This window comes from Nuphar pumila, chromosome 9 (genome assembly GCF_984573655.1).
Source record: "Nuphar pumila chromosome 9, dmNupPumi1.hap1.1, whole genome shotgun sequence".
Lineage (NCBI taxonomy): Eukaryota > Viridiplantae > Streptophyta > Magnoliopsida > Nymphaeales > Nymphaeaceae > Nuphar > Nuphar pumila.
The window spans coordinates 41,485,898-41,510,628 of NC_143257.1; the positions used below are offsets into that span (position 1 = coordinate 41,485,898).

The window sequence follows — 24,731 nt, forward strand, 5'->3', positions numbered from 1 at the left end:
CACAAGTCCAAGAATACTATGGCTCTGATACCATGTAATCAAATATGCGGAAGCACGAAACACTAGCCACTAAGGGCTTACAAGATCGCAATCATACAAGTGCGGATGCACAAGTCCACTATGGGACAATACAAAAATCAGTAAAGCAAAAAGAAAATACACACGAATGTAAAAATATAAGCCTTTATTGATCAAATGCTTAATCCAAGCATTGAAAAAACAAGAGGGGGTTAGACCACTATACACAAAAACCCCCTTTAGGAGAGACCACTTGAGAGCTCTCAACAGTAATAAATATAACCGTTGGGCAACCTCCCAACAAACCAAAGAGCCTTCGCCTTTTGGTTAAGGACAAAAAATAAAAATAAAAAATAAAAAAGGGGCTACACACAGTCCCTAAATATTATTTTATTACAAGGAGAAAAAGATCAAAATACCTCTGACTCAAAAAACAAATTACATGGCATAAACAATATATATATATATATACTATTTTAACAAAAGAACCACAAAATGGGTTCACTTATAAAACCCACAATGGGGCAAACAAAAGAGGCTCATAATCTTAAAAAATAATATTTTCTTGATAACAAACTCATACAAGAAGCATCACATTGAAGAGGGGAATCATCCCCTATTTATATACATCAAATGAGTCTCATAGAAATGTTGGAGCAGGTCCAACGACTCTATTTAGAGCCGTTGGGCCAGCCCCAATGTCTCTTGTTGACTAGTCAACTTTGTGTTGACTAGTTCAAAAGAAACCAAAAAGGAAAAAATGAAACCGTCCTAGTTGACTATCCTAGTTACATATATATATATATATATGTATATATATTTATATATACAATTTTAACACTCCCCCTCAAACTTATGGTTAGAAAATCGAAAGTTTGTCTAAGAGAAAGTGAAATCTAGGAATAACAAGAGGTTTGGTGAAGAAATCCGCCAACTAATATTTTGAGGTAACATAGGGAAGATTGATAGTGCCCTGTAGATACGCCTCTCGTCCGTAGTGACAGTCCATCTCGTGAAAGGTCCAGTTGTTGGCAATGTGGATGAAACCTATGTTGTCACAACACATTCGTGATGCTCTTTTAACCTGAACTCCCATATCAGCCAACAATTTTCTGAGCCAGATCACCCCCATTGTAACAACCCCAACTCATACCCCATAAAAACGCAGATTTTTTTTAAAACTATATAAAAAATATTCTTAGAGACCCGGGGCCTTTACAATTCTACTCACAGTTAGATAACCAAACAAACCACCAAAGATCTTACATTTATCATCCACATCATAACAAGCCAAATTTTATTAAATAAGTAATAATGGTCTCAAGACAATTGCAAAAGAAAATCAGAGTGTATAGACAATTAAATGTAAAGAAAAAGTAAAGAAAAGTAGAGCCACGTTGTCCATCTGTGAAACTATCTAGCAAACGTATATCACTCGTATCTCTTCCAGAAGCGAGTCACTTCACTGATCCACTGAGGCTTCGAAAAATACCAAACGTAGGGTGTAAAAAATCTGAGGAATTTTGTGTACGAATCTCTCTAATTAAACAAATAAGTATAAAGAATGCAGATAAGAATTTATGCAATATTTTAGAGGAATACTATTGGAATAAGAACATGGTTCAGATAAGCATTTAGAATATTCAACATGCAACAAGATATAATATCATGCCTTCAATCATACAAGTAAGTAGAGATGCAGGTAAATATGCATGATTTAATGCATAATAGGAAAATACATGATGTTTGTGCACATACATGAATACTTTATTATCTTTGATCAAGTTTTCTTATTATATGCATGCCCCTATTGGAATGCAGACAATTTAAGTTCTTTTTTTTATTATCGTTGCCCGCGAATACACTAAACATGTAAAATTTTTTGAGGTCAAGTAGGGTTCTCAGGGTAACTTACCACACAAATTGTATTTTATTATTGGGTTCCAAAGTTAGCCCTCGACCGAATCACATTTGAAACATTAGATCTCTACATTTAATGTCAGGACACTAAGAACCTCCATATCCAATAATGTCACTTTCTTGGTATACCAAAACAACAACTTGTTTACACACTACCCCAGGTAAAGTGACAGACTCTCTAAAACTGTGGCTAGGAGAAAAAACTTCAATATCGGGTTTAGGGGTAATCAATAATGCACACAGAGTTTTTGTATCCTCGTGGTCCCCCAAAACTGAAATTGTAAGATTCCCATTCTAACGACGGGAGATCTCAGAATGTATATTACACTGTTCTTTTTCTTTGTCTTGTTATTAAAGGCCAATTATTTAATTTGCAATACAGAATGCAAAAGCAAAGACACAAGCTCACATATTTCCTTACGAGAACCATCATGGGACCACCACTTGCGGAAAACTATAGAATTAGTGCAATACAATGCAACAATATTAATGTGATTTTTGCGATGCATTTAAAATAGATAAACAAAGAGTAAACCAAAGCTCGAGGCTCTCCAGGCCTGTGATGACTCATTTCAACCATCGATACATCATATGCAAAAATTGTGAACAACATACCCCAATGCATTACTTTTGAATGCTTCATAATGCACATTCATATCTGCCATTTAAAGATGTGTTTAAAACAATAATATGTATATGCATGTGTATGAGTTCACAACTTCACACTCATTGCATGCTTTCATTCGATTCGCATATTCATGTCAAATGCATGATTTCATTTAATACATGTATCCATGTCAAATGCTTTCATTCACGCATCCTTTCAATTAAAGCATCTGCTCACTCATGCAATTATTTACATGCAACATGTCAATTTCACGTATACTCATGTATAAGAGAACAACCTTGAATTAACACTTTAACTCACATGTTCATGTCACATGCATGCTTTCATGCAATACACATTTTAATCAAGCATATGAACATTCAAGTAATGGCGCATGTGCCAAACTCATCAATTGAATGTATGTATGCACATAAGATGATGCTGCCCTGCAACATTACCTTGATTCAACATATCATATCAAGTAATAAGTTACATTCTTTAGTATGCATTCAACTACACCCACTAAACAAAATCTTAAAATTTTTAAATACACCACACAACAAAGTATTTTTTTTGAGAACACGTAACCCAGCCGACCCAGTGGGCTGTGTCTGGCACACAGCCAAACCCACCCAGCCGACCCAGTCGGCTGGGTCAGTTTCTTAGCCCAGCCGACCCAGTCGGCTGGGGCTGACAGCCCACGGCTCAGCCGACTGCAGGTCGGCTGGGGCCCAACAGTTTAAAACTGTTTTTTTTTTTTTTTGAGAAGCAAAGGTCATCATGACATAGTTCTTCAGGCAGAATTTCTGCATTTTCAGTTCCTGAACTTAAGTACATAAACTCATTGTTTGGTTGTGTATTCCTTTCAATGCGAAGATGGAAGTGTAGGCATAAGGGTATTGGGACAGGTGCTTGCCATGTTGACTGTTGAAAGTGGTCTGTGCTTTTAGTTATTCTCACGCTTGCTGTGGCAGCCGTTTCTTTTGTACAATTGGTACAGGTTGCGGACTTTCTCTTTTAATAATATGCATTTTCTATAGCTGTCTTTATGGCAACTTTTGCTGTCATTTGCTGCAATATTTATCGCATATTGTAATATAGTTTGAATGTGCAAGAACATTGTCTCGACTGGGTCTGGTCTGGTCAGACCCAGCTGGGCCTGGCAGGGGAGCTGCCACGCCTGTGCCAGTCCAGCCAAGTGGCTGGACTGAGCCAGGCAGTCCTACTAGTCCAGGCTGGCCAAGCCAGCCCAGCCGAGTCACTCGGCTGGGTCTGGCAGACCATGCACAGGCCTGACCCGGGCCTGGCAGTCAGCCGAGCCTCCCTCGGTTGGCCGCCAGCCAGCCCAACCATCACTTCTTTTTTTTTCTATGAAAAAAAACAATCTATTTGAAACTCCTTTTTTTTCTTTTAAAACAATAAAATATGCAATGTGGTTACCATTATGCAGGCACACAGACATGCATGTTCAGTTTGCATATAACTACATATTTCATTTGTCAAATACATGCATCAACTACAAATTCAAGCACAAGTGTATCTTCATATTCGAGATCAAGAACTCATACATATTTGGATTGCTCATGGTGACATGCATGCTAAAACAGAATTCCTTTCTCACAAAATATATGCATTCAATGTCAAATATAAAGCATAAGCATACCAACGCTCCATGTATTTTCAGATTCACATTATATGATTTCTTTTTGTGATGAATACATGCATATGAAACATTCTATCACATGAATACATGCATATAACAGTCCATAATGTATATCATCTATGAAAATCAATACCTATCAAAAGAAACCTCTAAATAAACGCATTTACCACCAATAAATTTTTTTTCTATTTAATTGTTTTTCTGTGGTACCTTCAATTGTGTGGCCAATAATCTATTCAGGGAGCCAAAATTGTTTTTTCTATTTAACATCTTATGTCTTTGTTTTCTTTTTATCTGTTATTATCTCATGTATCTGTAGTACTTTATCACTCGTTCTTTATTTTTCTCAAAAAAGAGATTGAAGTGCAAATTGTGAATGACATATAAGTTGTTTACAATGGAAGGAAAAGGGAAAAAGGGGAAAGAGTAAAGCCACCACCTGAATAGCCTAAAAAGGAAAATCTATATCTGCCAAGATTTTGTGCTGGAGCTGTGGTGACCAATTAGCAATATGTTACACCTCAAAGATGCATGAGGAACATGCATTTTGGAAATGGGTTGCTAAGAAAATAACTAGAATAAAGTAATTAAATTTGACAGGATCTTGATTCTAGGTGGTGTATTCTTCAAGCTAATATGCTTTTTGAATGGTTGTTCTTTTCATATGATGGTCTCTTTTTTGGATTACATTTTCTAACATCTGCTTCTATCCATGTATTTGCCTTCATGATTGTTTGCTTGACCTATCCCTTTTTCTGATGCATAGCTTTGTGGAATCTTCCCTTTGTTGTTTGTAATTCAGGTTTTGTTGCTTGTATGCTTCTTAGAACATTGTTGGAACTTGGAACCTATTATTCAAGTGCATATAATCTGAATTGTGTTTATTTCACTGCAGGTGGCATTGTATTAAGTGGTGGGGTAGTTGGGTTTCTGTTTTCTGGGAACCGTGCAACTCTTTTGAATGGATTACTCTTTGGAGGTGCTTTACTAGCCTTGAGCTATTACAGCTTAAAAGTATGGAGGCAAGGCAAATCTAGCTTGCCTTTTATTTTGGGCCAATCAGGTACCATATTTTTCTGATAAATAATTGGATACACCTTTTCGTAGATGTCATTGTGTTCCCTATTGTTATATGTAACAAGCATAAGTTGCTAATATTAATGTAATGCAATTTAAATAAAAATTGAACTATATGAGCTCTATATTCTTCCCCAGAAAATGGTGTTTGGTAAAGGCTCTTAAAAGTTACCCAACAACTGGGAGTACCGGACTAGAGTTATTGAAGTTAAACACATGCGTCTTTGCATAATGCCCACACAAAGTGGCACACATGGTGTTCATCTCAGTTTAACAGATAGCTAGATGCATACAATAACACATGCATGCACACATGAACATGTTGGACACTACAGGCATACACATCCTACATACTTTTTCTCAACTTTAATTTTTTCATGTTGGATCTTTTGTTGGTGGATGTTTGCAGGACCTTCTTTCTGAGGTTATCCTAATTCTATTCTCTATTTCATTTAGGAATTTTGAGAAGGTTTGGTAATATATATATATATATATATATATATTTAAATGTGTATGTATTTTTGTCTTATGTATATAAGTATATATATATATACATGTATATGTAATATACTTTTTTGGTATTATAATAGATAATGCCCTTTAGGGGCATTTTGGTCTTTTCCTCTTGTAATATGTTCTGTCCTTTAGAGAACATTTTTTATTTTTTATTTATTTATATTGTTTTTGGTCTTTTCACTGAAGATCAAGGGCATTATGGATTATTATTTTATTTTTGTTCTATTTATATAGTCTACATCAATAAAAAATTATAATTTTATTTTTGTGTTCTTTTGCATGTGTTCATTAGTGTCTCTGGTGATCTTATGTATTTGCCATTGATTGAATTGTGTGTTGTCCCTTCGAGGACTTGTGTTGGTGCATGTTAGGCTCTTTTTACCGATTGTTTGCACTTTGTGCTTGTGTAGTGCTTTTCTATAATCCCTTAGTGGATTTATATTTGTGCTTGTGCACATTGCACTTTTGCTTTTCGCTTATTTCATTACATAGTATCAGAGCCAAGAATTTTTTCTTGGTATTTTGCCTCTTTGGGTTTTTGGGACTCCTTGGTTTGGATTCGTACCTCATGAAAAAATAATGATCTGATGTATGACTTGGATTCAAGGGAGATCTTGACTCTACACGTATCTTAAATCTTTTAGTTATTTTTACTTGAGTTGTCTATCTCATGCATTATGCATGAGAAAACCACTCATTTTTCTCATTTGAAAAATCATTTGTTATTCCTTAAAACTTTTTTGAAATATTCTTTTCAAAATTATTGTTAGATTTAAATTGCATTCATATTTATGCTAATTTATTAAAATGTTTTCATAAGGCTTATATTATCTTGTGAAATAATATTTATGCATGTGTGTGCTTTTATAAATCTCTTTATTTAATATGTAAGTATGTGATATGATCTAGTGTTTTTTTTGAGTTTATGCGTTCTTCACACTTAGATGCTTTATTCGAACACTTCGTGGTTATAAATGTCAAATTGACGTCCTTTCATTTTGAGAGTTGCATACTTTTAAATGATCTTGTGTAAAGTTATTTGTAGTCTCATTTAAAAATATATATTATAAGAATACTTTTATGCGCGAGCATTTTAGAAGATTTTGATATGCTCTCGTTATACATGACATTCATATTCTTACCTTGGTTAGATTTGTAATGCATAGTCTTGTAGTGTATCTTGCCATGCATTAGATCTATAAGATCATATTGCTCTTTGGATATTATTGTCACGGGCCTATTTCCTTCAATGGGTAGCGCGGCACGACGGTGCCTCCTCAACGCCGCAAGCCTACTTGTCAGCTCGCTTGCCAATCACGGAAGCTTGTAATCATAGTGCAAGAGAGCAAGAGAGAATAGATGAAGAGAAATTGCAATCACAAGAAGCAATCACAACGAGGGTGAACAAAAGAAAGCTCAACGCATTTACTTCATTCACAATTTTGCCCGCAGACTATTACAGTTCAAGTATACGGGCTGCCCCTTCGGGGTATTGATTCACCTGAACCGGGCAGCTTACATCAGACTCAGCAAAAGCAAAACAGACTCTAAGCGCAACTGTACAATGTAAGTCACAAGGGAACATGCTCCCCTCTTTAAATCATGTGCCGTCCTCGGCGCCATCTGTTTCGTGGTAAACTCTGACTTCAGTCAAGTAGTGGTTGTTCATTCGGAATGCAGACTCCCACGTTGGTTCCGCTGTTTCCTCCCACTACACTAAGTATTTCTTCGCCTCCCTTAAGTAGTTGACCTTGTGGCGAAGAATCTGACTGAGGTGATTTTCGGCCCGTTGTGTTGCCGGGGCCCTCTGCATGATGGGAGCGCGCCGTGGCACACTGCGTTTCGGGTCTCTATCATCCTGATGGAACTGCTTGAGGTTGCACACGTGAAACACCGGGTGCACCTTGAAGTTTGGGGGCAACTCCAGCTTGTATGCCAGCTTGCCCACCTTCTTTGTGATGGTGAAGGGTCCTTCATACTTTCTGAGCAGTCCGCGGTGTCGCCTGCGGAAGATGCCTGTACGACTAGGATATAGCTTCACCAACACTTGGTCTCCAACTTGGAACCCTGCGGGCCGACGATGCTTGTCCGCCCACTTCTTCATTCTCTTTGTCGCCTTGTGTAAGAATGCCTTCGCCAACTCATTCTGCTCGTGCCAGTCGCAAACAAATTGATAGGCGAAAGATGACCTTCCCTTTTCTTGTGCGGCAAGAGTGTGCGGGGTCAGTGGCTACTGCCCCGTGGCTATATCAAACGGGCTGTAGCCTGAAGACTCGCTCTTCTGCAGATTATAACAAAACTGTGCCACATCAAGTAGCTTCACCCAATTTTTCTGATTGGCACTAACAAAGTGCTTAAGGTACTGCTCAATATCCCGTTGATGTGCTATGTCTGAGGATGAAAGCTTGTTGAAAACAACAAATCAGAGCTAAGTAGCCGAAATATTTCACGCCAGAACTTGCCAGTGAAGCGAGCATCGCGATCACTCACAATGCTCTTTGGTATGCTCCAGTGCTTCACCACACGCTTTACGAACAACTCTGCAGTCTTCTCTGCACGTCACTCATTGAAAGCTGAGATAAATGTGTCATACTTTGAGAAACGATCCACCACAACCAAAATAGAACTGAGACCCTCTACCTTTGACAGACTAACAATAAAGTCCATAGAGATGCTATTCCAAGGACGTTCTGAAATTGGTAGAGGCTCAAGGAGACCGACAGCCTTCTGGTTTTTCCCTTATCTTGCTCGCAGATGAGGCATGTCCGCACATACCCCTCAACGTCGTCTCTCATCTGCGCCCAATAGTAGCCGCGCTCAAGGAGTGCTAAGGTCCGCTCCTGACGAGGATGGTCGGCCCATAGTATATCATGGCACTCCTTAAGTAGTTCTTGGCGAAGACTTCCCCACCGCGGCACGAAGATGCGTCCCCCTTTTGTTACGAGTAGGCCATCCTGTAGCCAAAATCACCGAGTCTTCCCTGCCTGCACTAGAAAAACAAGGTGTTGTGTAGTCAAATCCTGCTGCGTACCTTTGCGGATGCGGCTCAGCAATGCGCCCTCCAAGTGCACTTCAGAAGGCTCCGCGCGCGCAGCCGCCAGTTCAGCCCTACGGCTCAGGGAATCCGCCACAACATTGGTCTTTCCAACCTTGTACTCCAAGGCAAAGTCGAACTCAGCCAAAAACATCTGCCATCGAGCTTGTTTAGGCGTCAACTTCTTCTGCGTCTGAAAATAGCTCGTGGCCACATTGTCTGTCTTGACGACGAACTCAACACCAAAGAGGTAGTGCCGCCAGGTCTTGAGGCAATATAGAATGGCAGTCATCTCACATTCATGCACTGTGTAACGCCTCTCTGCATCTTTCAGTTTGCGACTCTCATATGCGATCAGATGACCATCTTGCATAATAACTTCGTTAATGGCAAAGTCTGAGGCATCCGTGTGGACTTCAAAGAGTCTCGAATGATCAGGCAGTCGCAACACTGACTCCCTCAGTAAGGCTTTCTTCAAGCCATCGAAGACATCTTGGCACGCTCCTGTCCAGAGCCATACCCGATTCTTCTTTAATAAATCTGTGAGGGGTGCAACAATAAGGGAATAACCTTCGATGAAATGCCGATAATAGTTTGCCAAACCGAGGAATGACCACAATTCTGACACTTTGCTTGGCGGAACCCATTCCTGGATAGCCCTTATCTTCTGCCCATTCATACGCAGCACACCACGTCCCACAACGTGGCCAAGGGAGCTGATCTCCTCCTACCCGAAGAGACACTTCTCTTGTTTGACACAAAGATCATTCTCCTTCAACACCTGAAACACTGTTCGCAAGTTCTCGACATGTTCCTCTATGTTGCTGTTGTAGATCACGATATCATCCAGGTAGACTACCACAAACTTGTCTAAGTAAGGGTAGAAGATCTGGTTCATTAAAGTCGTGAACATAGCTGGAGCATTTGTCAACCCGAATGACATTACTAGGAATTCGTAAGCACCATAGCGAGTGACACAAGTTGTCTTCGGCTCATCACCTTCAGCAATCTTCACCTGCCAGTAACCCGATCGCAGATTTAGCTTGAAAAATATACAGGCACTGTCTAGCTGATCGAACAAGTCCGCTATCAGTGACAATGAGTACTTGTTCTTCATCGTGACCTTGTTTAAAGTACGGTAATCCACATATAACCGTTTGGAGCCATCATGTTTCATCTGAAAAAGGACTGGGGCACCAAATGGGGCTTTTGATGGACGAACAATGCTTGTGTCCAACATCTCGTGTAGTTGCTTGCATAGTTCCTTCAGCTCAACTGACCTCATACAGTATAAAATCATTGCGGGGGGCTTCGCTCCCGGGGTCAACTCAATCTTGTGGTCGACCTCACGTCTTGGTGGAAGACGCTTCGACAATTCCGGAGGCATTACCCCCCGAAACTTCTCCAATAGTGGGGCTAGGGTCGACGACATTGCTGCTTCTAACTTCCCTTCTTCTGCGCGCACTGCAACTAAGAATGTCTGCTCCCCATGCTTGACACCCTTCTTCAGCTGCATTGCCGATAACACCGAAGACTTGCCTTTCTGCGTAAGGCACTGCACTATGTGGGACACGTCTGACCCCATGATCGTCAACGTGTTAAACTTTGACAACATCATAACATTCTGGCTTCGCAGAAACTCCATACCCAAAATCACCTTGAAATCGTCCAGGGGCACCACAGAGAGGTTGGCATTGCCGACCCAACTTCCCACTTGAGTAGCCACATCTCTTGCTTCGCCAAGGATGGGCTTGGCCTAAGAGTTTCCCGCCTTGATGGTCCTCTACTTTGGCCCAAGCTTCAAGCCCAACCGTTCTGCCTCTTCCCGCGAGACAAAGTTGTGTGTGGCCCCATAGTATATCATTGCTGAAATAGACTTTCCATTCATAATGACTTCCAAGTACATAAGTTCCTTACTGACCTGCATGTTCTTAGCCGCGCAACTTCTAGCCGCGTTAATCAATCGCATGGCCCCCATCCTTGGTTGCATCACTTGAGTGTTACTGTATTCAGTATCACTGCATTCTTCCTATGTAGCATTGGCTTGCCCGTTGTCCTTTACGAGGCGCTTTGGGCACTGCCTGACGATATGTCTATCGTCACAGAACCAACATGTCACAACCGCACCCTTGTTGCTGTTGTTATGCTTTGTGAAGTTCTGTTTCTTTTCGGATTGATGGCGTGTCGACACCTCACCTTTATCATTGCGCTGCTCATCCTTCTTGCCTCCGTGGTCAGTTTTCTTCCCAACTTTGGTTGATGGGGTGAAAGACTTGCGTTGAGTGTCAACTAAGCGCTCGGCCGCCATATATGCATCTTCCAAAATACGGGGGTTGCTCATTTCCACTTCAGACTGTGCCCATGGCTGAAGTCTCACAATGAACTAGTTGAGCATATCGTCTTCTGGCATGTTAGGTATCTCCAACATAAGCTTCTGAAACGTTCTAACATAGTCTTGCAACGAACCAGAGTGTTTGAGTTCACGAACCATTCGGTACGCCTGCCTCTGCGCATTTCTTGGCATAAAATAGTTGCGCAACTTAATTTTGAAGTCGTCAAAGGTGTCTATCACACATTGACCCCTCTCCATATCGTTGCGCTTTCGCCTCCACCAAGTGATAGCATCTCCATCAAGTAAGGCCGCTGCAGCCTTAATCTTTAGATCTTCAAGGGTCACATTCTGGATATCCAAGTAGTCTTCTACTTGGAACAAGAAGTTCTTAATGACCTTGCTGTCACGAGAATCATTGAATTTCGCGGGTCTTGGCATATCAATCCTTGATGGCCTCTCACCATTTCCGCCATTTAGGGTCACCGTCCGCTGCAACGTATGGTTCTTCAACTGAAGCTCCCCTACTTCAGTCTGCAAGTCGGCCATGCCCTATTAGTAAGTTTACCTGCTCTTGCAGGCTTGTCACCACATCATTCAGTCTACTGAATGATTCACATGCGCGTGAAATTGTTTCCTCATGTGAAGTCACATCTTTCACCAGCTTGTTAACATTTGCAACCAACTGTTCTTGGCCCCGAGGTGAACTCATCTCCTCAGTTTCGACAACTGCCTTGCCTTTGGTATTGCGCAAGTTTTGATAAGGCGCCACGATGTTTTGCTCACAAATCGCAGCCTGTCGGCATATCTGTTGACACCGACTCCAGAGTCCCTTCCCCAGCACGAGAACTGGTTCTGATACCACTTGTCACGGGCCTGTTTCCTTCAATAGGCCAGCGCGGCGCGACAATCCCTCCTCACCGCCGCAAGCCTACTTCTCAACTCGCTTGCCGGTCGCGGAAGCTTGTAATCAGAGTGCAAGAGAGCAAGAGAGAATAGAGGGAGAGAAATTGCAATCATAAGAACCAATCACAACGAGGGTGAACAAAAGAAAGCTCAACGAATTTACTTTATTCACAATTTTGCCCGCAGGCTATTACAGTTCAAGTATACGGGCTGCCCCTTCGGGGTATTGATTCACCTGAATCGGGCAACTTACATCAGACTCAACAAAAGCAAAACAGACTCTAAGCGCAACTGTACAATGTAAGTCGCAAGGGAACAATTATAATGCTTTTTCTTTATGCATGTTTTGTTCCCTTGGCCCTTGTGGTTGTGCCCCTTTGTGGCTTGTGTTCTTGTCTCTTGCGAGACGTTTTTATTGCACTTGAATGGTTTGTGCCTTGTGAGAGATTTTTTTTGGACTCATGGCTCCTTTGTGAATGTTATCTTACATGTTTTTACATCATGTTATATCACATGGGATTTATGTATTATGTTGTTTTGCATACGGCGTATTAATAAAATTTATGAATTTTGAGCGCCTTCTTTGTGTATGCCCTTTGTAGGCTTTGTAAGTGTGCCTTTTGTACTTGTCTATTTTGTATCTATTGGTAAACATTCTTGTTGAAGACTCTCATTGGTGGACATTTTATCTTGTCATATGTAACACCCTATGTCACATGGGTGCGGGGGTGCGGCAATTTTTTTTATAGATATTATATATAATTTGTGCAGGGATCGAGCCCCCTCCTCGCGCTTTCTGTGTGCAGGGGAGGGGCCGAGCCCCCTCCTTGTCCTCCCTCTTTGTGTAGGGGAGGGGTCGAGCTCCCTCCCTGCGCTCCCTGTTGGCAGGGGAGGGGCCGAGCCCCTCCCTGCCCTCTCTGTGTGCAGGGGAGGGGCCGAGCCCCCTCTTTGCGCCCTCTTTGTGCAGGGGAGGGGTCGAGCCCCCTCCCTGCACTTCTTGTTGGCAGGGGAGGGGCCGAGCCCCTCCCTGCGCTCTTTGTGTGCAGGGTAGGGGCCGAGCTCCCTCCCTATGCACTTTGTGTGCAGGGGAGGGGCCGAGCCTCCTCCCTGTCCTCCCTCTTTGTGTAGGGGAGGGGTCGATCCCCCTCCCTATGCTCCCTGTTGGCAGGGGAGGGGCCGAGCCCCCTCCCTGCGCCCACTTTGTGTAGGGGAGGGGTCAAAGAGGAGAGCAGAGGGAGTCAGAGAGGAGAGAGCGTACTTGAGGAAGAGAGCAGAGGCAGAGCGGTCGACGACAAAGGCTTCAGGAGGAGAGGAAAGGAGGATTAGGGCAAATTTCATCTGGCGTAATTTTTTTAAAGTCTAAAAATTAGACACAAATGACTCTAGGTGCGTTGACTGCACCCAAGGTCGGGTTGACGGCACCCGGTGCCGCACCCGCATCGCGTCGACGCGGGTGTGGCACCTAGTTTGCCGAGTCCCTATGACATAGGATGCGATTAAAAAAAAAATCGAATCCGAGTCGGATCTGGATCCGACCCGGACCCGCTAGGGTTAAGCAAACCTGGGACGAGGGTTTCGTTAAAACCCTCCTCCCCTACCCACGCGCAACCGCGAGCCTCCACACCTCCCCTCTCTAGAAAAAAAAAAGAAACCCCTTTGGGGTTTCTCGAATTGCGCACCCCCTCCCATGCCTTTAAAAGCACGCAAGGGTGAGGGGGAAACCCTCACCCCTGCGCTCCTCCTCTCTCGCCTCCCTCTCGTCTCCGCCCTCCCTGCGTGTGGCAGTGCTCACGACATCGGCCGCCGTCGACGCCAACCCACCTTCCCTCACAAGTACGCCCTCCCTTTCTTCTCTCTTCTTCTCCCTCTGTTCTTCTTCTTCCCTTGCGCTCGCCGGGAGGCCGACACGAGGCAGGCGGCCCCCCCCCCTTGCCGCGCTTTCCCCCCCCCTCTCTCTTGGTTTGTGGGAGGTCGATAGGAGGCCAGTGGCCTTCCCTTCTTCCTCTTTGGCTGCTGGAGAGCCGACGGCCCCTACCGTGCTCTCCCCCTTTCTTCTGCGTACATTGAGAGGTCGACAGCCCCTTGCCGCGCCTCCCCTCCCTCCCTGTTGGCAGGGGAGGGACCAAACCCCCTCCTTGCGCCCTCTTTTAGCAAGAGAGGGGTCGAGCCCTCTCCTTCCGTTTTCGATAGGGGCGATGCCCCTGCCTATTTGTTCTTCGATAGGCAGGTAAGGGCGAAGCCCCTGCCTTCACCTCTTTCTGTCAACCATCGGGGTCTCCGCTTATTTGGCAGGAGGAGTGGTTAGTGCACATCTCCATGTGTCGGAACGTTGCAAGTTCAATACCTTATGTTGCGTCGTTTTGAGGTCAGTTTAACCTCAGCTTTCGGGTTAGTCGGGTAGGACCCACTCATGCTTCCCCCTGCTTCCACCACATGGAGTCGACCCCAACTCAGTCAATGCTTTTTGCATTTTAATAATCACTTTTAATTGTTTGCAGTTTGCACGACGGATCCCACTCGTGCTCCACGACCCGAGCTTCGCATCACCTACACTCGTAGGCTCACGCAGTGTCGCAACCTCCCGAGGTAAGGGAAAGTTGCACGAGGACTCTGGATGAATTAAATAAAGATTTAAGAAATTGAGATAATGATAGATGATACTTATATGACTTATGTTCTTTAGTTGTTTTTATTATATGCTTTCTGTAGTTGCCATATTCTACATGCATAGATTAGTTCTGCAGTTAGTTTTCTGCTATTAATTTCCTTTACTTGCTTCTTGTTGCTGGCGTATTGCATATGCTTAGATTTGCTAATATTAGTTCTAGCTTGTGTTCCATCTGTGCGTTGCTAGATGCAACTAATTGTACCCCAAGTTGGTTACTCAAAAGGAATGATTAAATTCACGACGATCCCAAGACTTGGTTGAGATTTCCATGTTTCGTAGTGATTGTACATGCCAAGTTATATTATTGATTTTGTCATACGAAACCCAATGTTGGGGTTATCCTTCGTGAAACTCATGATCTACTGTCATCATCGAACCTTTTTTGATAGGTACGGTATGTTCACTACAATGATTAGTATGGGAGGTCGTTGGGCACCTCGAGCTGGACAATAAGCACTCAGTTGAAATAAATAAAGATAATGATGTTCGCCTCCACAGGGCAAATGCTCAAAGAGCTATGCATGTCAAGATTAAACCAAATGAATTACAACATATTGAACGTTCCCCTTTCGTCGTAGTCGTACTATCAGAAAGGTACGGTCGTACTTATAGACAAGTACGTCACACTGGTGTTACGATGATTGGATGGTGGGGTTGTGGCAACCTCGATGCCTGCAAATAACACAATGTTGAGATCACATAAATGGTGATGATTCGCCTTCATAGGCAAGATGCTCGAGTTGGTTGAAAGACCAAAGCATGCAGAACGGGTCTTCAGTTAACTAACACCTGACGTACCCATTCGAACCGCTGACTCCAGTCAAGAGAGAGCACAAAAATGTACAAAAACTCTGATGGATAGGCCATTAATGACAGTTACGGGCAAAAGACTCGGCTTCCTCAGTCATCGGAGTTAGGGGAAAAGGGGCTACAAAAGTTAGATCAACAATTCTGCAAAAGTTGGATGCATCATTTGGAACAAGTGGCCTTTGAGGAATTCTCTCTTGGTTACTAGCCGTTCCCTTAGGAGCAGACTCAGTCAGACACCCGGGGTATCATAAAACACATAGTATAATAAACCCCCAAACTGGTCTCGGTTGTTTCTACGTTTGATGTCTTGTGCATACCCGCAAGACCAACTAATATTGAAACATATATTAACCCGTTCTTATTGCTAGTTGAATTGTTCATGCCTGTTGTGGCATTACACTTGTTAGTTTAACTATTTATATAGTTCTTTACTTGTATTAATTAGTTAACCGTGCTAGTTAACTGCACATAATATTGCTTATATCTTGTGTTGTTTCTTTTCTTCAGTTTAGATGCTTTTTTCATATGTTGCTCAGATTTAATTTCTTTCAATTACAAATGTTACTACTGCTTTCAATGAAATAAATTGCTTATCTTGTGATGGCCTACTTTATTTATTCTACATTGTCTATTTGTGCACCTACCAGTTTGTTATGAAACTGACCTATTTCATGAGCATGTGGCTAGTAGTACTTTACAGACGTCCGATGACGCGATGCAACATGGCTCGAGATCACCATATTTTTGCTGGCGTCTTGGCTATTTTTTGTGGATAAGGTTGGTTTGTAAGCTAACGTGCCCATAATTGTCAACTTATTTTCCTTTTTAAAAAGAAATTGCTTCTGCTGACGTCTTTAAAACCAAACCCTGAAATTTGAAAGGTTTTCTCTAAATGTTTTCAAAATTTATAAGTTGAAAATTTTGAGGCGTTACATCATATGATTGCATTTAATCGATGTTTTTACTAAACTTATTTGAGGATTCGAACTCTTGTTCACTTGATTTGAATTTTTTTGTCAAATCGGTTTTTGTTCTTTAGAACGTGTCTTTGAAGAATTTCCTTTTTGCCTCTTTGTTTGACTTAGTCCACCACTCTTCTATTCGATACATCCATTATTATTGTTTGGCCTTTTCGAGGTGAGTTGTGTGCACCTCGGTGTTGTGGAGTCAGAGTTAGTTGTTGGGATGACACATCTATCTTCTTGTCAATATAGATTGTCAAATTTGTGAGTTGTATTGGCACTTGTTTTGGCTTTCATTGACAGTTGATTGACCTCTGATGATATGAGTGAGTTGTATCGCACAATTGCTTATTTGTCTTCGATGTTATGGAGCCAGAGTTAGTTGTTGGGGTGACTTATTTATGCACCTCTATCTTCTTATCAGTATAAATTGCCAAGTTTATAAGTGTTGTATTGACACTTGTTTGGCTTCGAGTGACAATTGATTGACCTCTGGTCATATGATTGAGTTGTATAACTCAAATTGCTTATTTGGTATTTGTTTTTTATTGGATGCTCGTATCGATCTTTGTTAGTGATGTCACAATTGTTATTTGCTTACAATCATATTGGTCCATATGGCTTAAATATCATATTATTGCAAAATTTATTGCTTTAATTTGAATATTGTCTTCAAATCTTCTTGCTTATTGACATCAGTTCGTTACAAGTATTTTTGCTTATTTTATTTTCTCTACTCTTCCCTCTTATTTGGGTATTTTTTCCTTGGGTAAGAGATTTTGTTTTTATCAGTTTTACAACTGTGGTTTCGGTGGGTTACGTGCAACCGTTGTAGTTGATAGTATTGATTGCAGTTTTACAACCATTTGTGGGGTGAGATGTACACCTCTTGTGGTTGTAGCTGTTGTTGCCAGTTTAGATAGCCATTATTATTGGTGCATGATGCAACTTTTTCAATAAAGTAATTTTAAAAGATATTTTCAAGAAAATCATTCGTGTAAACCGTACATCAAATTATAAAAACCGGCTCACACTAGTGGTGAACTCCAGGTCGAACTCAGGGAACGGGTTTAATCACTTTTGTGCCCTACACAAAGACAAATTTTGTTGCCTTTCTAATAAAAAAAACTAATTACAAGAGTTACCCTCTCCAAAGGGTTTAAAAAAATAAAATGGCCTTATTACAACCCAATTAATAAAATGACCCTCTAGCCCCAAAAATAAAAATAAAGAAAAGTAAAAATCTGTAGGGTTTCTTTTTCAAGCACTCTAGCCTTTTTCTCGTAATGCGTGTACGATCCCTCGCTATTGCGCTTTTATCTTTCAACGTAAGCCCTTTTGCAAAACACGAAAAATACAAAACAAACGTAGGAGCTATTTCTAAAGAAACAAATGTTGGTTATATAAAGAAAATAAACAAGAATCAAACTGACTCAATCTAACCTTAACTAACTAATTAAACTTAACTAATTGATTAATCTAAAACTAGTGTGCGTAATTCTAATTACTAATACTGAAGTATTAAATAAACTAAGTAACAAAGGTGTTAAGAAAGAAAATATCTTTTCGGTTTGGGTAGCAGTATGTAATTAGTGAAAAGTAGATGGATTCTTTTTGTAACCTGTTATTAACTAATTTCTTTAAGAAGGGATTAAGGTCTAATGCACAAAAAAATGAGTTTTCTCTCCTTTCTCTCTTCCTTCTTCTCTTGGGTTTCCTTCTGCTGCGTGTGTGTGTCATCTGGTCGCTAGATCTTGATCTAGTGACCAGGATCGTCAGGCCTGGTTCAACATGGTATCAGAGCCTGGTTTGTATATGGGTTTCTGCTGCTAACTGGATCGTGGCGTGTGGCTGAAGATGATCGTGGCGTGTGGATCGTGGAGAAGACCAGATCGAGTGGAGATCTGATGCAGAGAAGTCGTGGAATCAAATCAAGTGGAGATCGAGTCAGATCTGATGTGCTTTCCTGTTTCTTTCGTGTCGCAGACCTGATCTGGTCCAGATCAGATCTAAGTCAGGTCTGGTGGTTGTTTGAGACTAAGTCAAGATGGCTGATCTATTGTCTAAAGTTGGTGATCTAAAAAGGGAGCTAATTGGAGAATATAAAGCCTTTGCGAACCCTTTTTCGTATAGGTCCTCTGTCAAGCTGGATGACTCTAACTATGCGAGGTGGTCTCAGACTTTTATGATGTCCGTTTCTGGTCATCGAAAAAAATATTCTTTTAGAATCAGAACCACCCGATAAAACTGGGAAATACAACACATGGGATAAAGATAACGACATCGTTATGTCGTGGATGATGAACAACATATTGCCTCATATCGCTGATGGACTTATTTACTACACCACTGCTAAAGAGATATGGGACAACCTTCGAGATACGTACTCTCACGAGACCAATGTCAGCCGCATCTTACAAGTCGAGCAGGAGATTTATCAACTGCAACAAGGAGATCAGACGCTGGACCAATATTATGCATCTGTCAAATATGCATTTGAAAGGCTCAATGCACACAGGCCCCTATGTTGTACCACGCAAAAGTCCCATCAGGAAGAAAACCATGGTTGCAAGATTCCTGACAGGACTATCATCTGAATTTGCGGTTGCCAAGGTTCAGATGTTGACAGGATTGAATCTCCCAACTCTTTCCGAAGCCTACAACCGCCTCAGTAGATTGACTATCACTCTTCCACAAACTCATTCTGATTCACAAACATCGACTCTTGTAGTCACCCCAGGTTGGGGAAGAGAAAATTTCCTAAATACGCGTCGCAAAGGTTGAGACAGAGGTACAAGAGGAAGAGGTAGATTTCAGTGTACCTACTGTGGCAAATTGAGACATCTTGAGGACAAGTGTTGGGATAAAAATGGTAGACCCCCTACTTCTTCTCAGACATCAAATGTGTCCAAGGCTCAAGTTGCGAAGCTTGACATGGAAATTCCCACTGGCTCCTCCAATGACTCGGTCACTCTTAGTCGTGCAAAGTATAAATTGATGTCTCACCGCCCTTCTAGTTCGAACGTAGTTACTCCCATTGCTGATGTTGCTTACTCCGCATGTGAAGGATTAAATCACCAAGGCAGTAGATGGGTTATTGATTTAGGTGCCTCTAGACACCTATGTGCGTCTTCAAAATTTTTTTTCTATGCTAGACCCCATGTGTGATCATCATAAGGTTGTCCTTGCCGATGGGAGTTCATCTCCCATTGTGGGACAAGGAAATGTTTCCATCTTTCCGTTACTTCAGCTGACAGATGTGCTTCATGCTCCTTCATTACAATACTATGATCAAAATTTATGTTTCTTTGAAAAATATATTTTTTTATATGATTGTTTAAAAAAAATTCTTCAAAAATTATTTTTGAAGTATATTTCGTGTGTTTATCTTAATGGTTGTTGTACCTTGCTTGAATTGTTGCTAATGTTTCTAAAATCTTAAAAATGATTGCTTAAGGTGTATATCTGACTCACTTTTAATAAATCGTTTAGTTTATAGCACTCCTATGTTTTGTTGGGGAACTTAACCATCCTATCTTCATATGAATTAATCTGAGTTCTTCTTGTTTAAAATATATTTGTTTTGTAACTAAATACATGTAACTTAAAATGGGTATTATTGTGTTCGGTGAATTAGATATGTTGGCATTTCAGGCTTCCTTCTCCTTTCAGGGAGGGCCTATCTGAAAGAGAATCCAGTGCCTCTTGGTCGTGCTGAATAGGACGAATCGGCCTCCGTTGATATCTTTGTTTGGCAATTAGAAACAAATATTAGAAATAAATAATTGCTTAATTATAGTATTGATTTCAAAATCTGTATATTTTTATGGTAATTGCGTAGAGTATTGCCCTACAATCTGTTTATCAATGACTGAAGAATATGATCTTTCCACCTACGATCATCACAAATTAAATTATAATCAAATTGCTTTGGGTCGGTTACCAATGTCTGTAATTGGAGATTACACAGTTAGAATCTGATGGATCTATATAAAGAACTATTTTTTAGATGACTGTATGGGATAAGAAGCGATGCTGCCAAAACTTTCATTGGGTATGAATGTTATGTTCAAAGTTGGTTTCTCTAGACACCATGGAAAAGATCACTGACGAGCTCAATCTCGAAGTGTGAAATTGTCAGTTTTATCCTCTTTATGAGCATGAGATCATATGGGTCAATAATTCTCATTTCTTAGTTACGGGGGGTCATTATCCCCTCTCGGTGCCGCCCTAGCCCTGCTTGCGAATGACATATAAGGTTGTATCCTATAGTGGGTTAATTATGTGAATATACTTCATACACCCCAATTCATCTTAGAAAACCTTTCCTGCGCAGTCGGTCAATCAGCAATGAATGAAGGTAACAAAGATTCTAGATCTTCGGAACATGCCAGCCAGAACCACACAAGCAAGTTTCCCTTCATGTGGCTCATCTGTGCTTTTCGAGGCGCTGCATGTGACTCGGGGGAAGGGGGCCTTCAGAATGGAACAAAAAAGTGTGAAGAACATTGTCTGATTGCTTAACTCTTTGCGCAGTTTCGTAATGTTCTTCGCCAACGATCCAAGGTTGGAGCATAGTTGACATTGAATCTAAAGGATCTAATGCTGGATATATACCTTTGCCAGCTAATCCTCTTGATAGTACGGTAGTAGCATCTAAATGTGCAAATGTCGTAGCAAGAGTAGGATCAGTCAAATCATCCATCACATTCGTTCAATCCGGCAAAGCCGGCCTGGCCTATACAGGCGTATTGCCCATATGGCTAAGAAAGGCTTCTATCCGCAAGGAGCGCCCATCAGCACAGAGCACTCCATGGGTGTGGGTTGTGCTTCAATGGGAAAGATCCTTCTTTCATCAGCGAATTCGTTGGGTTCTTCTACAATGTATTGTCTAGATTGTATGCCTACTCTTGAAGCGGGCATTGGCGAGTCTTCCTAAGAAAAGAACATATGAAGAGCATGGAATGACGAATGAAGCAGTCTTTACCTTTAGATAACATCAAGTGTCTGCCTAGCTCGTGCTGCAAACTCGCTCGCTTCACAATGCGAAGCTCGTTGTCTACTCCTTCACTGCTGACTTTTTTGCCCCCGCACCCCATACTCTATGATTTCCCTCTTTGGAGGACGAAGGTCCTGATCCTGAGGCACTGGGTAAGTACTGGGCTGGGCAGGCGAGGCTAGGGAATTCTTTCAGCCCTTGGAGTCGACGTTCCGAAGGCTCCACTTGACATACCTGATCCTAGGATGACGATGATGCCCGCAAGCAGGGGCCTGAGACGTCCCTGCGGGGATGGAGCGACAGAACTATTGAGAATCCAAGATAAGGTCATGGCGAGACGAGCCATTTAGCATCATGATAGGTGTCAAGTGGAAGTGCATTGATGTATGCAGATGAAGCATCTTAACAGACCGAGAGATTTGAACGTTGTTCCTGGAAGGGAGACGTACAAGAGAATATATTTTTTAACTATTGGGTTAAAACTTTTTCTTTCAATAATTATTTAGTTATGATATCTTCCTTTGTCTAGTTGAAACCTGTGGTTTTTGTTTTCTCTGTAGGTTCTTCAATATGATATAGGTTGAAAAAAATTCTGTTTTGATGGATCATATCATGAAGATGGAGATAGCCTATAATAGCATTTGATGAAGATTATCGATGAAGACTCGGATCCTTTCCTTTTGTTTTTGTATTTTCAAACTTTCGGTAAACTCACCCTCAGTTTGAGGGAGGGTGTTAAAATTATATATACATATATAAATGTGTGTGTTTTTGTCTTATGTATACAAGTATATATACAACTATATGTATATATAATATACTTTCTTGGTATTGTAATAGGTAATGCCCTATAGGGGTATATTGGTCTTTTTCTCTTGTAATAGGTTCTGTCCTCTAGGGACAGATTTTTGTTTTTAATTTAATCGTTTTTGGTCTTTTCACTAAAGACCAAGGGCACTATGGACTTCTGTCCATAGAGTTGTTGGGAAGCATCCCATCGACTCTTTGCTACCTCCCTTACCCCATTTGTTGTATATAAGGGACCTCTTGTGCCCTCCTTTTGTTAATGCTTTTCCTAAGCATTCTACATCAATAAAAGATTATTATTTTATGTTTTTGTGTTCTTTTGCATGTGTTCATTAGTGTCTCTTGTGCTCTTATGTATTTGCCATTGATTGGATTGTGTATTGTCCTTTTGAGGACTTGTGCTTGTGCACATTTAGGCTCTTTGTGCTTGTGTAGTGCCTTTGTATTATCCCTTGGTAGATTTATATTTGTGCTTGTGCACATTGTACTTTTGCTTTCCGCTTATTTCATTACAAAGCTTATCTCGTTTATGCAGTTTTATTTAATTTTGTTATAGATGACGTGCTAAACAGTCAGCTCCTTGTAAGGGAACCGTACGTTGCTTCTTTGTGAATCATCTCTATTATATTGGACTGTGGTTGATGTATAAAAATTTTGCATGAAACTGACATGGCTTCCATTAATCCATGAGATTGTTTAATGAAAAATATTGATACTCAAATAATTTGAGGGTTTAACATGATAGGATTCAACTTTAGCAGAAGCATATCGTGATTTAGTATTCTTTCTTGAACATGCAGTTTTAGCAATAGCTCTTCTGGTAAAGCAATTCCAAATATATGCTTTGGTAAGTTATCTTCTTTTGTTTTTAGTTTCTTTAAGTTTCACAGTAATATTGATTAAATATGGTTATCCTAAAAAAAAATATTGATTAAATATGATGGTGCAGACGAAGAAAGTTTTCCCTGCAGGGTTTTACATTATTGCAAGGTAATGCTCTTGAGGAAAGAGGCCAGTTTGTGATTGTTCTTTGTTCTAGATTTGAACGTGACACTTTTTATTTTAAAATCCAGTGCTGGAATGCTGTGCTTTTACTTGTATGTGGTGCTTTCGGGTGGAAATCCACCACCAAAAAGGTTGAAGCGGGCAACAAGTACTTCAACTTAGTACCTAGTATAAGGTATCTGCTTTGCAATATGTTGAAATTTGTTCCAATGAAATAGCAAGCATTCATTTTTGCGTTTATTTGTACTCGCTAAAGCAAAAAATACTTCTATTTATATGGTGCTCTTTTCCTGCTTTATCTAGTGTGGTACATTATGGGCTTCTATAAATTTACACTCAAATAAATGGAGATACAACTCAGTAACATCTTAGCTAACAAATATAACTTATTTTAATTTTATTCATCTGGTGCACAGTTAAAATGAAGTGTGGTTATATCTCATGCTAAGTCAGGAATTGACTGTATAGATATGTCATTTTATACCCATCAGTAAAGACAATTATTGCAAGATTAGTCTTGGAAGTACTCTATATCAATTTAGCACATGATTAAACTAAATTAGGTGACCCAATTTATTCTCTTCAAATGAAGCCCCATTTGTATCATGTTTTTTCTGCAGACAATGGTAGGCTGGTGTAACCATGCTTTGTTGATTAATATTCCTGTAGTGAATGCATTGCCAAGGGGGTGATTTCAGACGGATGAAGTTCTTTTAGCTATTCTGAGTTGGAGATTTGTTCTCATCTTGAAAAATTAAAATAACATGAAATGCTTAAATCCCTTCATGCCCAAATCTCCATGCTTCATCATCCCAAACTGGGCTTTCACACCCTAACTCATCCCCCCTGTTTGTTGACTTTTTTCCCCCTTGCCCTGTGTCCTGCTTGTTCACTTATTTTCCCCTCCATCCATTTCTTCCTATTTCCTCAACTAGCATTAGATTCAAAGGTAGCCTAAAGCTTAAGCCGAAAATCAAAAGTTGATTGGCTAGCCTGTCATGTTAAATTGTGGATTTCCAATCACCTGTACCGTTGGTCTCGTTATAATAAGTTAGTGCTTTACAATTCAGCCCTACATGGACCTGTTTTAAGCTTAAATTCCTGCAGTTTCATCATAGTCACAAATGTGGCCAATATTTTGAAAATCCATTATTGATGTATGAACCTATTTTAAGACCCACTTATTTGATTTTTCAAATTGTCCTTACATTTCAAAGTGTTAGCACAAATGCTCTCTTCCATCATGTTACGGGAGCCACCATCGGAGAGGAAGTGGGGACAACCCAGCGTCCTTCACTGTTTGGGAGATGGGAAAAAGGTAAATAAGGGTGTTTAGAGAGCATTTGTGGGCACCATTTCCATAAATGGACTGCCACCACAGGGAGGTGTTAGTTTGCAACTACCATGCCG

General features: G+C 40.9%; 1 protein-coding gene across 1 annotated transcript in view; it reads left to right on the forward strand.

Annotated features, from left to right (window-relative positions):
• The window catches only part of LOC149828571 (Transmembrane proteins 14C), a 51,755-nt gene extending 28,030 nt beyond the window's left edge, over positions 1–23,725 (forward strand). The window contains exons 5-8 of the mRNA XM_090016890.1: positions 5,104–5,271; positions 23,117–23,163; positions 23,266–23,306; positions 23,390–23,725. Of these exons, the coding sequence (XP_089873016.1) occupies positions 5,104–5,271; positions 23,117–23,163; positions 23,266–23,306; positions 23,390–23,483 (350 nt within the window). The 3' untranslated portion in view covers positions 23,484–23,725. The remainder of the gene's footprint in view (positions 1–5,103; positions 5,272–23,116; positions 23,164–23,265; positions 23,307–23,389) is intronic.
• Positions 23,726–24,731: the final 1,006 nt, after the last annotated feature.